General features: G+C 38.2%; 2 protein-coding genes across 2 annotated transcripts in view; both read right to left on the reverse strand.

Moving 5' to 3' along the window:
* The window catches only part of susd2 (sushi domain containing 2), a 30541-nt gene extending 29691 nt beyond the window's left edge, over window positions 1-850 (reverse strand). Inside the window, exon 1 of the mRNA XM_046841533.1 lies at window positions 480-850. Coding sequence (XP_046697489.1) covers window positions 480-552 — 73 coding nt within the window. The 5' untranslated portion in view covers window positions 553-850. The remainder of the gene's footprint in view (window positions 1-479) is intronic.
* An 8564-nt stretch (window positions 851-9414) lies between these two features.
* Window positions 9415-13191, reverse strand: part of slc39a14 (solute carrier family 39 member 14) — a 28562-nt gene continuing 24785 nt past the window's right edge. The window contains 4 exon segments of the mRNA XM_046841627.1: window positions 9415-9788; window positions 10954-11138; window positions 12029-12227; window positions 12331-12495. Of these exon segments, the coding sequence (XP_046697583.1) occupies window positions 9636-9788; window positions 10954-11138; window positions 12029-12227; window positions 12331-12495 (702 nt within the window). The 3' untranslated portion in view covers window positions 9415-9635.

Here is a 13191-nt window from a genome sequence, read left to right on the forward strand (position 1 = left end):
TCAGGGTGGTTAAGGCATTGGACTCTGGACCAAATGGTCACCAATTCAGATCAAAGCACCACCTGCTGGGTCGTTGAGGAACCCTCAACTGCTCTGGATGAAGGCGTCTGCCCAAATACCATCAATGTAAGACATAACACACCATCAGGGGTTGGCAATAACTTACTATTAGAAACCATTCGAATCAATTTTATGAGTGTTTCTTTTTAGATATAATTTTTTCAGGAGGTTCAGGTGGCACATGGGGACAGTGACAGCTGTCTGAACCCAAAAATCCACCCAAGTTTGATATTAAAATAGAGGTCTTTATGATCAAATACTTTCAGTAAGAGGAAAAACAGAGCAACTACAAAGACAAGTGTCAACATGAAAAGGATTGTGTCTGTGTTTTTAGTCTTTAAGTCAGTGTGTGTGTGTGTGTGTGTGTGTGTGTGTGTGTGTGTGTGTGTGTGTGTGTGTGTGTGTGTTTAAATACTCACCTGCAGCAGGCTGTTGGTTTAAATCCACAAAAAGCAGCATTAAATATAAACTCAGCAGTTTGTACACAAGCATTTTCACTGACACTTGAAGCTTCTCCAGTCCATAAAGTGTTTCTTCTTCTTCTTCTTCACCCTGAAGCCTCTGATGTCTCTTTAATCACTCCAGTATGAGTTCAGATCAGAGATCAGGAAAGAGTGTGTGTGTGTGTGTGTGTGTGTGTGTGTGTGTGTAAGCCATGACATTGTAGCAATTTCCTGATAACTAAATAATTATATAACCATCTGCCCTCTGCTCCAGAACTGCAGTCACTTGTTACAGTTTAACTGCTCAGCATGTGCAGGAACAAGTTACTCCTGAAACTTACAGACAGCTTGAGATTTTTTTTTTTTACTCTGAAAATAGCTTGTAATCAGGTTGCCAAGTCTATAAAATCATTCCACCCATTTAAAACGCCTTATAACCAGTTCAGAAATTGCATTCAAAATATTATATTACCTTCCATCAGATAGTCTTTTATTATAAATATAACATACTGCACTCGCTCACACACTTCTTCTCAAGGGACAATAATATAGAAATGAAACAAGAGCAACAGTACAGATTTACTGTCTAAAAATAACTCAACATACAGCCATTATTGTAAATAACTGGCAACGAACGCGAGTACACGCTCAGTGATAACAGCTGTACGTGGTGTAAACATGCAAAGCCACGTGTTCTACATGTTCATGTTTTTGTCTGCTTGAGGAAAACATACATATGTGTGTATCTTGTATTCGAGCAGTTACAGTCTGATGCTTTAAGTACAATTCTTGCATACTGACCACTGGATGTTCAACATGCACCTCATGGTAAAGACATCATGGTCTGGGGCTGCATGAGTGCTGCTGGTACTGGGGAGCTGCGTTTCATTGAGGGAAACATGGATTCCAACATGTTACCTTTTACATGTTACCAATACCGTGACCCGTCAGAAACTGGGCCGAACGGCAGTTTTTCAACATAAAAACGACCCCAAACACACCACCAAAATAACTGCCTTGCTGAGGAAGCTGAAGGTGATTGAGTGGATAAGTATGTCTCCAGACCTGAACCCTATTGAGCACCTGTGGGGCTCCTCAAGTGGAATGTGGAGAAACGCCATGCGTCCCACATCCAGCAGCTCCGTGATGTCATTATGGAGGAGTGAAAGAGGATCCCAGCAATAACCTGTGCAGCGCTGGTGAATTCCACACCCAGGAGGATTGATGCAGGGCTGGATAACGATGCTGCTCACACACAATATTCACACTTTGGGCACAGTTTTGACATGTTCACTGAGGGTGTACTGTATGTTCAGTTATTTTTTAACAGTACTGTTTAATCTGTACTGCTATACAAGCTGCACATTAACTAAATATATATATATATATATATATATATATATATATATATATATATATATATATATATATATATATATATATATGAATGGGCAGTCAGGGCCAGTAAATAAAAAGTGGTCTAAACACTATCAGAAGCACTGACCTTCATTTACAAACTAAATTCTAATATTTGTCCCATGAAATGTATTAATTTATTCCCAACAGTTTATTTTCTTCATTTCGTAGCGTTTCTCTTCACTGCACTGCTTCCAGTATGTGGATGTGGATGTTAGATTTTTTTGTCCAATCAGATTTTAGCCTCTATGTGCTGCCATGTCAATCTAATCTTCCCAGGGCCTTCAAAGTCAGTACTGCTGGACTTTTTACCATAGAGAATATTACCAACGGGTCTGTTTATTTAACCAATCAGATTTCAGATTCTCCTCACAGTGCAGCTAGCTGGACCAGAATAGCGTCAGGATTTTTCCGTCCTCTGATTGGTTGGTCAGAGGGAAACTGGTACAGTCAAGTTCGACTGATAAAACATGTGTGTAGCTCTGCACACATTATTACATCAGAGTTAGACTTTTTTATGCCTACGGAGGAAGAGAACTTTATTTGGTCTGGGACATACTTAAAAATACATTTTCCAGAAAAGTTAGACATCATGAGAAGGTCGGCCAACCCTGAAGCGTGTCTCAGCCCGGGAAAGGGTGTTTGTTCACCACTTCCAGAACAGTGAATACGAGCGGTACCACTGGATTACAGCCTCTGGGGGGCGCTGCACATTATGAGTCTGCATCTCTGGTGAGTAGGTTGTGTTTTATTTAGATTTGTAATGTTTTTGTCATAGTATTAGACAAATATTGGTACTGGCAAACTTCATCACAGTCTCAACAATTATGACATTGAACTTCCAACTGAAGGTTAGGAGTTGAAATCCCAGCATCATCAAGCTGCCACAGTTGGGCTCTTAAACCTCATCTGCTCAGCTTTTTTTTTACAGTGAGATTAGTCTTATTCACTCTGGACAAGGCCATCTGCCAAGTGCCATTAATGTAAATTTACAACTTTGTGGGAAAACTATATACTTGGCAACCAGACTGACCTTGCTTGGGCGGGGGTGGGGGAGATGGAAGTGAGACTTCATTTCAAAATTGAAGTCCCCTAGTTTACGGTCTGACAGAGATAAAAATAAAAAAAAAGCTTTCAAAGCTATTTAATTATCAATAATCTAGCCAGATATCCATTTTGTTTGATAATTAGATGCTTGGGTGGGTTTTTATTAGCATATTTTTGATGAATATGCATACAATGGGGCATATTGTCCAAAAAAAAAAAAAAAAAATTTTTTTAAATCCAAAAACCCACACCAAATTCTTTTTTTATTATTATTTTTTGTGTTGAATTGCAGAAGCATAAGGGAAAAAACAAACAAAAAAACCCAACAACAACAAAAAACTATTTTACCATGTTTTTTTCCTTTTTTTATTATTATTATTATTATTATTATTATTATTACACTCCCCCCCCCCCATTATAAAGTGACAAAACCTATTTAATAAAATAAAATCTTATTTTGTATGAGATTAAACTCGAGACTATAAACTTCTAGAACTTGCTGGGAATCTTATTTTCAGTAGTCTAATATCTCTGCAAACTAAAGAAGCATCTTTATTTTAGTTTAATCCAATCCTTTTTACAATCATTTGTAAATCATACTTTATTAAATGCAGTGTCCCTGAAAAACGTGGAAACATCGAACCGTTTATGGTTTTTGAAAGACACGTGCATGTTCCTTTTGTTTCTATGCAACAAACTTGTCCAGATGTTCGTTGAAAAATCCTCCGTTAGCATGAACAGCAGCTTTACACACTCAGCATCCTGACCCTTCACTTCTCCAAACATTCAGCTGAAATACTTTGCTGTGTCACTAGTTGGAGTGAGTCTTTCTTTCTTTCTTTCTTTCTTCAGAGCAGTTGAGTAGGATTTAGGTGCAGTGACTGGGCAGGTCGTTCCATGATAAACATCACTCCAGACGTCTGTCTGCTCTCTTAATAACTCTTACAGAATTCTTGTTTTGTCGTATGGTGAAGTTCAAATGAGCTGCAGTCTGAATGGAATTTCATTTTCTGGAATAAGTACAACCTTCCCTGCTTCAAAACAAATCCCAAACCAATCCCGAACTACACTTCCACTTTAGTTCTCCGTCTTACACAAGTTCTCCTGTTAGAGACAACAATGTCCCATTTGGACTCCACAAGAATTGGACAGCGAATGAGCGGAAGAAAGTTGCATGTGTCTATAAATATATCAAATATAGAACACATGGATTATATGGTCAACTGGATTAAATGTGTTTGCTGAGACGAGGACTGCAAAACCAAAATCAAACAAACAAAAAAAACATTTTGGAGACAGACGCTTTCAAAGATTTAGATTTTTATACATTACAATAATAATAGCAATAAAAAACACACACACACACAATAACAAGAAGTTTGTTGTCTCTAGCTAAGAACAGATCATCTTTTGCACATATTTATGAAGGTCCAGCTCTAAGTATCTTCCAAGGATCACAGCAATTCTACGCAGCTGATTTACTCTTAATGGAAAACTTAATTAAATAAATATTTAAAGGGGCAGTTCGCAATATTATAATCAGACCAACAAACCAAAACCATATTACTTTAAAAGAGAACCACCGTGAGGCGCTATTTTGTTGCATATTGATATCTTGGAGTTTTCGGGTTTTCTGGCCCTGAAAACGATCCCTATACAATATCCCACAGTATTCACAATTACTGCTCCTTCTAAAGCAAACGTACTGTAGAGTCAAGAAAGCGAGGGGGGTGTGGTTAGTTGAGGGGCGTGGCTTCAAAATGTTTAACACTATTACGAACTGCCCCTTTAATATTAATACGAACGTCAGGATGCACGAGGCGAAGCGGAGGAACCGTGACATTACAACGAAGTCCGAAGAATAATCGTAAGTCTTCAGTGTTTACACGTTTTTTCTCCTAAAACGCTCCTAGAAATAATGCATACGCGTGTTCGCGGTAAATAAATAATTACGAGAGGCTTCAATAGAAGAGACCTGCCTGCGGTTTACTCAGTATATAACCACAGTTCCTTTTTTTTTTCTTTCCATTGCACTGAAATTCACTTCATTCATTCATTCATTGCACAAATGATTTGCATTGAAGGCTCAAGTACAACATATTTAAAAAACAAACAAACAAACCGTTGATGGAATAATGGCTTTTTTTTGTAATTAAATGAGAAGTTTGGCCCTAACATTTTTCTGTACTGGAGCTAATGAGCAATACATTTTTTAAGTTGTAAAACTAATTTATTATTGTGCTGATTATTTCGGGTGAATTGCGTCCAGGTCATATGTAACCAAAATGTTTATTTCTCACATAAACTCCACATAAATCTTATCCTCAATTATTTCATATTATTTTCATCAAATACACTACATGGACAAAAGGTATTGAGACGCCTGACTTTTCCTGCCATATGTATTATATTATATGTAAAATAGCATTTTTGTCCACTTATAGTTTGTTTATCTTTAAAACGGTTTTCCAAAAAAAGTGACCCCTGATAACCCCATGATGTCGACCCAATTAAACGCTTTACATTAAGGTTCCATGTGTGAAAATGAATAAACCCTCAGCATTAATCAGTCTTCTGTAATGAGAACAGCATAAGAACTGAGATTTACATCAGGTGCACTCTCCATTCTGATTGGTTGAAAAGTGTTGATTCGTTTTCATCTGGAAATTTTGCATAGTTTTCCCAAAGGGTGTTTTTTGTTTGTTTGTTTACGCTTTTGGACGGAGTCTCCAGTCAGAAGTAAAGCTGTTTCTCTGTAACGAGAGAGAGAGAGAGAGAGAGAGAGAGAGAGAGAGAGAGAGAGAGAGAGAGGAAACGCTAGGAAGGAAAGGTTTTGGTTTGGAGACACCATGTCTTTTATGCTTTTTTTTTGGAGACACATGAAATGTTCCTTTTGTTTCTATGCAAGAAAAACACAAAAATTGGACAGTGAATGAGTGGAAGAAAGTCCTATGGAGCCCAAGTGTGACATTTTTCTCTCTAACAGAAGAACTTGTGTAAGACGGAGAACAGGAGAGAAGATGTGATCAGACTGCCTCAAATCCAATCACACATGGAGGTAAAAGCTTAATGGATTGGGGTCGTTTTGGAGCAGGGAAGGTTGGAGACTTATTCTGAAAAGTGAAAAGAACCAACATGGCAACCCTTCCATACTTCAACACCAAGACGATGAGCCGATGCGACGAATACGTCCAAGTTCTGTGAGAGTTATTTAGAGATCAGACATTATATTAATTCTTTCTTTTATTTTGAGGTCATTTAGTATTTATTACTTATTCCACTGGACATTTATAGATTTGTTTGGTCAAAGTCAATCTTTATAACGTTACATTACCAAATGTGTTGCATAGAAACAAAAGGAACATGCATGTGTCTTAAAAACCCATAAAAGACCAGATCATAAGTCATAATTATTATTAATCATCGACACAAGCCTTAAGGTTGTTACTTATGTCTTGTAACGCTCAACTTTGTGGTTTTCCATCAATGTTCCTCCAAACAGCAAACCCTCAAAGGAACTTTAATGTAAATCGTTAAGGTCCTGTGTATAATAAATACAGCAGAGTTGAAATAAATACTAGACAAGAACTTCATCATATAAAGACGTATCTGTAAAACAGAAAAAAACAAAACACAAACTTAACATCTAAGGAGAAAGGAACGAGCAAAGAAGCGAACGTAAAAAAGAAAAGAAAAAAACATTTGGTCTACTAAACGTCAGTTTCCGATTCTTTGTAAAAAAAAAAAAATTACAAAAAAAAAAAATAACCGCCTAACAAATAATAGTGCCTGTGATTTGTCTCATCAGCGACATTATGTTGTGCTGTTTGAATCGCACTGGAATGCTGTTTTTGGAATAAAACTGACAGCTAAGAACTAAATAAGCATAATAGCATAATTAGCATAATTGCATGCTAGCATGAGAATGTGACTAATTCCAGTTTTCAAAAAACGAGGTTGTAAAATATATATGACCTTTAAGCCTTAGACAGATCATGAGTAAATTTGTGGACAAGATGGCAAAAACTAAAAAAAAAAAAAAAATCAAGTGTTTAGTAAGTTTTTGGTTTTTGAAATTTGTAAATCACCCTTATCGCAATACCCTTATTAAAAGTGGGTCCCTATCACTAGCTCATGTATTTTTTTCCCTGAAGCACTGTTAACTAGAAGGCCAACATAACTGCAAGAGTATTCATTAATATTTGTTCACTAAACTTCATAACATTACAATTTTTGCTAGCTATCAGTAAGGCTAGCTAGACGGTGACTAATGACAGGATTTCTGACAGGATTCTGTCATATACTAGAATGTGTACCAGCGAACATATAATCCTTTCAGAAATCCTGTTAGATCATGTTATCTGACACACATTCCAGTATATGACGCAAAATCCTCTCAGAAATCCTGATAGATTGTCGTATTTGTAACCGTAATGTTTTCTAGATTAAATACTGACAGAAATCTGTCAAGTTCATTTGGTAAAGCTAGTGAGCAGGTTAACATGGGCAACCCTGACAAAATTCTATATCGTAACACTAGCTAGAAGGATACTACTAGCTAGTAACAGTAACTATTGTGAGCTAACTGGCTAATATGACATAACCTGCAATTTTATGAAAGATCATATCATATATCATAAATCTGCCAACTCGACCCAAAAGGATGTCTGAGAGGATTTTAAGTCAAATATTTGACTCTCACGCTGGCTAGTTAAAATACAGTCATAAACCCATCAATGTCGTTTGGTAAAGCTAGTGAGCATGCTAACCTGAACAATTTCTAAAACATAATCTAACTAGAAGGGGAATTGTAGCTAGCAACAGGATTTCTGAGAGGATTTGATATAACTACTTCTAGATAGAACTAAATAACTAAAACTAGTCCCAGAAGATTTCAAGTCATATTTAGGAATGTTAATCCACCAATACTTGCTATCTGACTAACAATCTAACCTGACAGGATTTCTGAGATATTTGTATCTCTAATGCTGTCTAGAAGGAAAAATTTTACTCATTAATAATAGTAATAAACACTATCTACAGTAAGCAGGTTAACATGGGCAAACTTAACGCTATTTTAAACAAGAATTGTAACTTGGGACCGAATTCCTGAAACAAATTTGATTTTCAGCTGCTCTTGCTAGTCACCTGGTTAACATGAGCTAGCCTGAGAGGATTTTACATTTTTAAAATCGCAGTTAATCGTTATAATTCTGAGAAAAAGGATTGACAGCATTTCTAATGGGATTTAAACTTGGACTAAATAAAGTCAATTTGGTAAAACAAGCAAGCTAGTGAGCAGGTTTGCATGGGCTAACCTGACAGAATTCTGCACCCTGAAGCCAGCTATAATTTTCCTAAATTTATTAGCTGCTGTCGCTTGCCAGCTAGACGAGATAATCTGAAAGGATTGTGTCATATGCAGAAACTAACCCTAGCTACATTGCTCACATAAACTAATGACAGGTTTTCTGAGAAGGCTAGTCAACTGCCCCAAGAGAATTAAGAGGATTTTAAGTCATAATCAGGAATGCTTGTGCATTAACGCTAGCTAGCTCACATGAGCTAACCTGACAGGATTTTTGATAGATTTCCAATCTAGCTGGCAAACATCACCTAATGACAGCATCTTAATAAAAAAAAAAAAAAAAAAAATCTTGCTTCTGATTTAAAGTGAAATCCTTCTGACAGGATTTCAAAAAGGAATTTTAAATGTTTTCCTGCTGATGCTAGCTAGCAGGCCAAAATAGATTTCTGTCAGAATTTAAAGTCATAACTCTAGGACCTGATTAACATGAACTAGCAATAGGATTTCTGTCAGGATTAAGACTTAAACCTAAGAACGAGGACAGGATTCTTGTTTGTAAATGTTTGATTGCTAACCCTTGTGAGTGGAGCAACATTGCAAGCTAATCTCGTTTCAAAATATCCAGTGCTGACGCCATCTTGTCCGGTATCTCGAAGAAAATGTGTGTAAAATCTATTTCTGAGAAACATTTTTGACGGATGGGTCGTGAAGGTCAAAGACATGCCAAACTTAAACTCTGTGCAGGAATGCAGTGTTCTCCTTCCTGTTGCTAGAGGAAGTCACAAGGGTGTGGTGAGAGCAGGATTGGAACACAGCCCTTAGTTATCTGGTGCAGATTTGCAGTCTAGAGATTTACACGTTTTAAAATCGGTATTTGTCGCTAGCAGGAGCCGAAAACGAAACCGGCAGGATGTTTCTCTGTGCACAAGACAGTAATTTGTGCTACTCTAGAACACGATCTTCAATACTTATCGAATGTGATTAAAACACGTAGCTAAAGCGGATCAAGTGTGGACTATTCATGATCAATCAAAGTGGTCAATCGGTCCATCATGGTGAAAGATGAGAAAACGAAAAATTGTTTTCCACAATATAGAGGAAAGAAAAAAAAAAAACGAGGAAAAGGATCACGAATGCATATTTTGTACGTCAGTTTCTTTTCTTTTTTTTATAGAATCTGTATTGGCTCAGAGCGAGTTTTATTTCGTTCTCATCGAGCCTCATCAGCAGCTCCTCCGAGTTCCGTCAAAACAGAGTCTCATCAGGGCAGATCTTAAATCCGAGGGAAGTGGGATGGTGGTTGGGTCGGGGGATTTAAAGGTTAAAGGTCAAGCTGAGTCAGTTCATTGTGTTTTCCGGCGCTATCCGAGCTGTATCTGTCCTGAGTAAATGGTCAGGAGGAGCATGATGCTGAAGCCGGTTAGCAAGCCGGCGTTCTGGATGGCGAAGGTCACGAGCTGCGCGCTTCCTCCGACTTCCTCTTCCTCGCGACTCACTTCGTTCATCTCAGGAAACTGAACACACATATTAGCAGATGCGTCAATAAAAAAAAAAAAGAAATAAGCAGAGAGGGATTAAAGACCCAACCATAGTAAACTGTAAACTGTTTAGCCGCTGAGACCCTGTTATTATCCAGAAATCCAATTAAACCTCACACTAAACATGACTTTTTCTATACCAGTGGTGGATGAAGTACACAAAGCATGTAGTTGAGTAAAAGTAGAGATGCACTCAGTAAAATGTGACTCCAGTAAAAGTCAAAGTGTCCCTTCAAACTTTCATTTGAGTAAAAGTACAAACGAAAGTATCCAAATGTACTTAAGTATCCAAAATACTATGATTTATTATAACTATAATGTTCCTATTATCATTTTTTAAATCACAAGACTCTTCTTTAAATCACCTCAGTTTATGTGAAAAGACTCAAATGTGACTCTGATCTAGAGTCACATTCTGATCTATTAATAGAATGATATTATTGACTCAAACACTGATTTATTTATGAGTCCAAAACCTTCTTTTTGACTACTTAAAAAATATATATAAATAAGGTCACGTGTTGTGGTGAGTTCGAGTCTGGAGTTTCTTCATCATTTATTCCTCTGTAAATGTTCTGCTTGATGTTGAACTGCATGTTGGTAATCAGTAGATACACCAAGCGCCGATCAGAACTTTAAAACAGACTTTGACTTTAAATTGTACTGAAGTTACTGTCCACCAATGATCTTTAGAAATACACACAAAAGAAAATGCCACAGAGAGAAAACGATCTGAGCTCCATTTTCTCACTGGATTAGAAAGGAGGCGTGGCCTAAATACATTTTAATTTAATTTCTTTACATAGCTAGCTACATTAGCCTTTTTACAAATCCAAAGCATCTTTGCTAATCTAAATATATATATATATAGTCTACCTCATTATTAGATATGCGCAATGTAAAAAAAAAAAAAAAATGACTATGACAATAATGCTGTTGAAGTCACTGGAGTCTGTGTGTATGTTTCAGCAGGTCAAGAACATGAACCAGAAATCATACCACTGGCTTGCCTGTATCGAATCTACGGTTTCATACAATTAGAGTATAATGAGATAAATAATTAGTAGTATATATTATTAGTAATTCATCAGGTCTGAACAGTTAATGTTTTATTTATCTGGAGGACGGAACCCGATCTCACCATGTCAGCCAGGGCGATGTAGAGGAACATGCCTCCTGCCAGGGCGAAGATCCAGTTCGGCGAGAATTGGTTTCCCGCCAGTATCCCGAATCCCATTCCTAAATAACAGCAGCACGCGGACAGGAAGTTGAAGAACAGAGCCTGCTGGATGCTCATTCCTGCGTTCAGTAGGATCACAAAGTCACCTGTGAGACAAGGACGAGAGCAGAAAGGGAGATTTTGAGGTATTATATAAACTCTATGTGAATAATGGATGCAGTTTAGTGGTCTGTTCTACTGCACATCAGAACTTTATAAGCAGAGAGTTTTCTCTGGTCACACACACGGTGGGTGAACCTACACGCCGCACACACACTCCAAGCTTCTATGCGGTTACGTCTAATCTTTGCTGTTACTAATTTGCACAGAAGAATGAAAAGCGAATTGAATTCATTTAATTTTTATTTGTGGCTCCCTTTAAACGATAGACGTTGTCCTGAAGCAGCTTTATAGAGATAAAGTGGTAATAAAACAATTTTATAAGTGATGACTGTGGAGGAAAAACTCCCTGAGATGATGTGAGGAAGAAACCTTGAGAGGAACCAGACTGAAAATGGAACCCATCCTCATCTGGGTGGCACCAACCATCCATTCATTACAGATTTATCATGCTGAGGTGTGCAGTGAGAGACGATTAAAGGCAACCTGTAGTCCTGAGACATAGTAGCAGAGTGTTGATATTAATTACAATACTGAACTCATTAACTAATTAACCAGAGCTGAATTAAACTGGACTGAATTGTTGTTGTGAAACTTTAGGAAATGAAAGCTCATCAGTCACGCTGTTAGTGCGAAAAAGTGGAAAAGGCACGACCTCAGGAGCAGAGGAGCATCACAGTGATGAAGAGCTGCAAAAAAATACTGAATTCAAAGCAACTAAATTCAATATATTGTAAATTCAATATGAGCTTTTGGTTTATAAGGTCACTTATGACAGAGAGAGAGAGAAAGAGAGAGATATGGGGGAGGAAGTGTGTGTGTGTGTGTGTGTGTGTGTGTGTGTGTGTGTGTGTGTGTGTGTGTGTGTGTGTCTCACCCAGTTCATGGGGAAACTCCTCACACAGGATGGCCACTGATGTACTGATTCCCTGAAACACAGATGCCGTGAACGAAGCCCCGATGGCCAAACCGTCTATAAAGTTATGGAGTCCGTCACTGAGGGTGATCATCCACGCCAGGGTGCCGATATCAGAGTACGCTTGACCCTTTAACCAGTAACACCCTCCCTGAGAGTCCTGCAGAGAGAGCGAGAGAGAGAGAGAGAGCACACAGGAGTGAGACGGAGAGAGAGAAAGCATGTCTGTGTCATCGTTCTCCATAGGATTACGGCGTCCTCACCTGCGCCGCTTGTCCGGCACTCAGCATTTTATCGTCCTCCCTGATCTCTCCGTCAACTCGAGGCAAGGACACTGCTCCTCCTGACTCTCCGTTCTGCAGCTTCTCCATCACTCCGTCCTCCATATCACGGCTTCCCACGGGCAAATGACTGTGACCGTGTTCTCCCTGAGCAACAGAGGGAGAGAGAAAGATAGGACAAGAGAGAGAGAACAGAAAACAAATAAGAGAAGGTGAGACCATTAGAGTTGAAAAAAGCAAGCAAAAGACAGAAAACGAGTTCAAGAAAAAGCAAGGAAAAGAAAAAGCAATAGAGAAAGGAGGAGAATGAGAAATTTTAAGCATAAGAGAGAAAAAAGATTAACAAGAGAGAAAAAAGAAAAAAGAGCAAGCAAGAGTGCAAAGGAGAGAGAGAGAGAGAGAGAGAGAGAGAGAGAGAGAGAGAGAATTGAAAGATGAGACGCATGAATAACTACAGGTTGCTTCTAAAGGTCAGTGTAGCGTTTCCTACTGACCACTAGGGGGAGCGTGTTTCAACTATGCACTATACTAGAACGAAACACCAGCTAAGGTGGGAAGAAAATGCGAAACTATAATGTCAACTGCAAAACCAGGATTCCAGGATCGAGCTGCATGTTTGGTCGGTCATTACATGCATTACATGGTGTGTCTTTAAATGACAAATGACTAATCAGTGACTTATCAGGACATTCAACAACTCTATGTATCCAGCACACCCTCCACTCTATCCATTCTACTACTTCTAATTAAAAAAAAAGACTGTCAGCACTATTATGAGTCCCACTTGTATTATCAGTCGTCCATGTGTGACGTCTGAACTGTCCAAGTCCGACTGTATTTCCA

Source organism: Silurus meridionalis, chromosome 27 (genome assembly GCF_014805685.1).
Source record: "Silurus meridionalis isolate SWU-2019-XX chromosome 27, ASM1480568v1, whole genome shotgun sequence".
NCBI classification, from domain to species: domain Eukaryota; kingdom Metazoa; phylum Chordata; class Actinopteri; order Siluriformes; family Siluridae; genus Silurus; species Silurus meridionalis.